The 3,095-nt window shown below is 41.0% G+C and overlaps 1 protein-coding gene across 2 annotated transcripts in view; it reads left to right on the top strand.

Moving 5' to 3' along the window:
- LOC109951792 (homeobox protein orthopedia B-like) overlaps nucleotides 1-2,736 on the top strand; it is an 8,413-nt gene extending 5,677 nt beyond the window's left edge. For both annotated transcript variants that reach the window (XM_020586476.1, XM_020586477.1), the window contains exon 3: nucleotides 1-2,736. This exon is cut by the window's left edge and continues 96 nt beyond it. In XM_020586476.1, the coding sequence (XP_020442132.1) occupies nucleotides 1-297 (297 nt within the window). In that variant the 3' untranslated portion in view covers nucleotides 298-2,736.
- Nucleotides 2,737-3,095: the final 359 nt, after the last annotated feature.

The raw sequence follows: 3,095 nt of genomic DNA, 5'->3' as shown, positions 1-3,095 counted from the left end.
GCCCGGGCCCGCCAGCAAGCCATGGCGCAGTCCCTGTCTCAGTGCAGCCTCGGCGCCGGGCCGCCGCCCAACTCCATGGGTCTATCCAACATGTCGTCAAATGGCTCCGGCCTGCAGTCACACCTCTACCAGCCCACTTTCCCCGGGATGGTACCCGCATCCCTGTCGGGCCCGACCAACGTGACCGGCTCGCCTCAGCTCTGTAGTTCCCCGGACAGTGACGTCTGGAGAGGGACAAGCATCGCCTCGCTGCGCCGCAAAGCGCTGGAGCACACAGTATCCATGAGCTTCACCTAGTGATGAGGACCGGCGTGAAGAGCTTTTCTTTCATTCACACAGAGATGTTCTGCGCTAAGTTCTTATTCATCCAGTCCATCCAAATGGTACACCGGGAAAAATACAACCAGGATATTTGTTGACATCACAAACAAACCGCGCAGCTGCGCCTGGCGTTGTTTTCTCCCAAGCCACAAACAAGAGGGAAGACTGAAGCGGTTTATCATGCCTGTTGGCCTTTATCGAGCCTGGTTCTGTTTTAAATTCTGATTTATTATTTCGCATGTGGCCTATGACATTTATTTATTTGTCTATTTAAACTAACTTATTGGTTTGTTTGGTATTTATTCCTTTGGCACACGCAGCCCTCGCCTTCGTGGTTGCAGGGCTTTCAGTGACATTGGCCTGATGACTGATGGTTTTTGAAGACAAATTCTGTGGATACGTTGAAATGCAAAACTAGGTTACAGATTCCTTTTCCAAACCTGCTGCACACATGAAACCCTGGAGGGTCAAAGGATGCACATGGACGTGCAGAGAGGAGACATTTAAAAGAATGAGAACATGAAAGATTCAGATGGAAACTGAGCTGACAGGAATCAGAAGGACATGGAAAAGGACTTAACTGCATGTGCTATCCAAGGCAAAAAATAAGGGAAAATACTATAAATTAAGACATGGAAACTGACTTAACTATAATCTGTTATATAGGATGTTTTGTGTAGCGGAAGCACTCTTGTTCCCATTTGGTCAGTTTGTGATAACTTATGTTTCCCAAATTATGTCTGTGCTTATTATCAAATTTCTTAAATGTTTGAGCCATTTTGTTTCATTGACATGTTTATATCAATTAAATGTAAATGATCAAATAAAAATCATTTTCAATTATGTCACATAATGAATCAAACTTCCTTTCTTGAAGCTGTTTAAAGCTGCCCTGAATGTGAAAATGGCCAAACTTTTCATGGGCTAACAGAAAGAGCCCAGCTTTGTGGCGATGCATTTTTTAGGCTGGATTTTAAACGGTGTATTTAGCTATAGCAATACCAAAAATCATATGAGTTCATAGCTGTATGCTGCTTTAATCCAGTCCAACACATCACTGTGCTGCATTGTTTCAGCTCCACAGTCTAAATGTCCACTTCAGGTTGTTTCTAGGAAACCTCTTCAGATTTGTGTCTGTAGTTACTGGGTTCCCCTCCAATTTTTGGTTCAGTCTGTGACATTGTGTATCAGCTTCCAGTGAACTCATGTACTGTATATCAAGACATGAAGATGGAAACTTCATAAGCTAAAGATAAACAGTAAACAAATCAAGTCAAATCTCATCAGTAAGTAAATAATCATCTAGTTTTTATCTTTGGCACTGGTTCACTGTGTATATGAGTTGTGAGCTAATATTTTTCCTTGAAGCGTTGTTGGTGGTAAAACAAATTTTTACAAAAAAAAAAAAAACAACAAACAAAAAAAAAATCAGAAACCATTAAACATAATGCTTAGAAAAGTGTTTTTGTTCTATATTTCCCATCTGGTTGGTCATCTCTTGACCCTTGTGACCCTTGAAGGGGTCCTGACCCCATGTTGGGAACCACTCCTTTAATTGTCCCCAGTAAAAAAAAAAAAAGAAGCAGTTTTGGAATAAAGTTACATCTTTTAAAATAATACGATTTTTATGGACTGTGTGCCTCATATGGGTAGGATTTGGTGTCTGGTTGTGTTTAGAATCACAAAGAACAAGTGATCGGGCGGCAGGGAAACACAGGGATAAGGAATTTTGTAGTCTGGCAACAGATGTGAAATAATATTACATAAATGTAATAATTTGTTTCACTATCACCCAGGTTAATTAGTTTGTGGAAACGGGTAACCTATTTTTCATTGGGTAATTTGTCACACACTGACGAGGTAACCAATCAGTGACCCTACTGTTGGTGGGATCATTTCTCCCAGAATGCTGTGCAGCCAGTGTGTCGTGGAAAATGTGAGAGCGAGCCAATGTTTACCTCCTATTTATTCCACACAAATAAATGAAATCAGTCAATAAACCATCCAAGGGTGAATATGGCTCTCTCTATCCTGGATTATGAATGAGAACTCATTAATTTTCCTGTGTGTGAGTTTGTGTATGTGTGTGTCAGAGAGACAGAGACAATTTGTATGCGTGTTTATGCATGTTGAGGTGTGCACAAATGTGTGTGTGATGCAAATATGGTTACTGTGTTTATGTCCACATGTTTATGTGGGAAAAGGATGTGTGCATGAAATTAAGTGAATTTCTAGATATTCTTTAGGTGACTGGGTTAGAAGCTAAAGCAGGTACCTGCAATTATTTTATGCTCCATTCTCTAATTTGTTTTCAGCTGAGAGGGTCTAGCGAGACTCAGAACAAACCTTCACCATCACCCACAGCTTAACGCTTTTTGTCCCTCCCATCTTGTCCTGTTTCCTAGTGACAATGTAAACTACGGATGCCTGGTTGGGACTAACTGCACCAGTCTGAAGCTAGCGTTAGCTGGCTAACAGTAAACGTGTCAGTCCAGTGGAAGCTCTGGTTACTGCTGATGTGATGCAAAGCATTAATGTTATGTATTGTTAGATATTGTACACATTTAAATTTTGGATTTCTTACATTGCACGTTACATACTGATATATGTTGTTAGGTTTTCAGCACCATAATACTTTATTTCCAAAGTTTTATGTGTAGCATTTGGGTTTAGAAAGGTTCGCCTGGTTAAGAGTAATGTTTGTTCCTACCTGCTGTTGTTGCACAAGGGAATGGTTGGAGTGTAACAGAGGAAGAGGCCGCATTGTGAAAGAG

The sequence above is a fragment of the Monopterus albus genome, unplaced genomic scaffold (genome assembly GCF_001952655.1).
Source record: "Monopterus albus unplaced genomic scaffold, M_albus_1.0 scaffold408.1, whole genome shotgun sequence".
Taxonomy (NCBI): Eukaryota; Metazoa; Chordata; class Actinopteri; order Synbranchiformes; family Synbranchidae; genus Monopterus; species Monopterus albus.
Note: the sequence above shows the minus strand (reverse complement) of the source record. Positions and strands in the feature narration are given on the sequence as shown.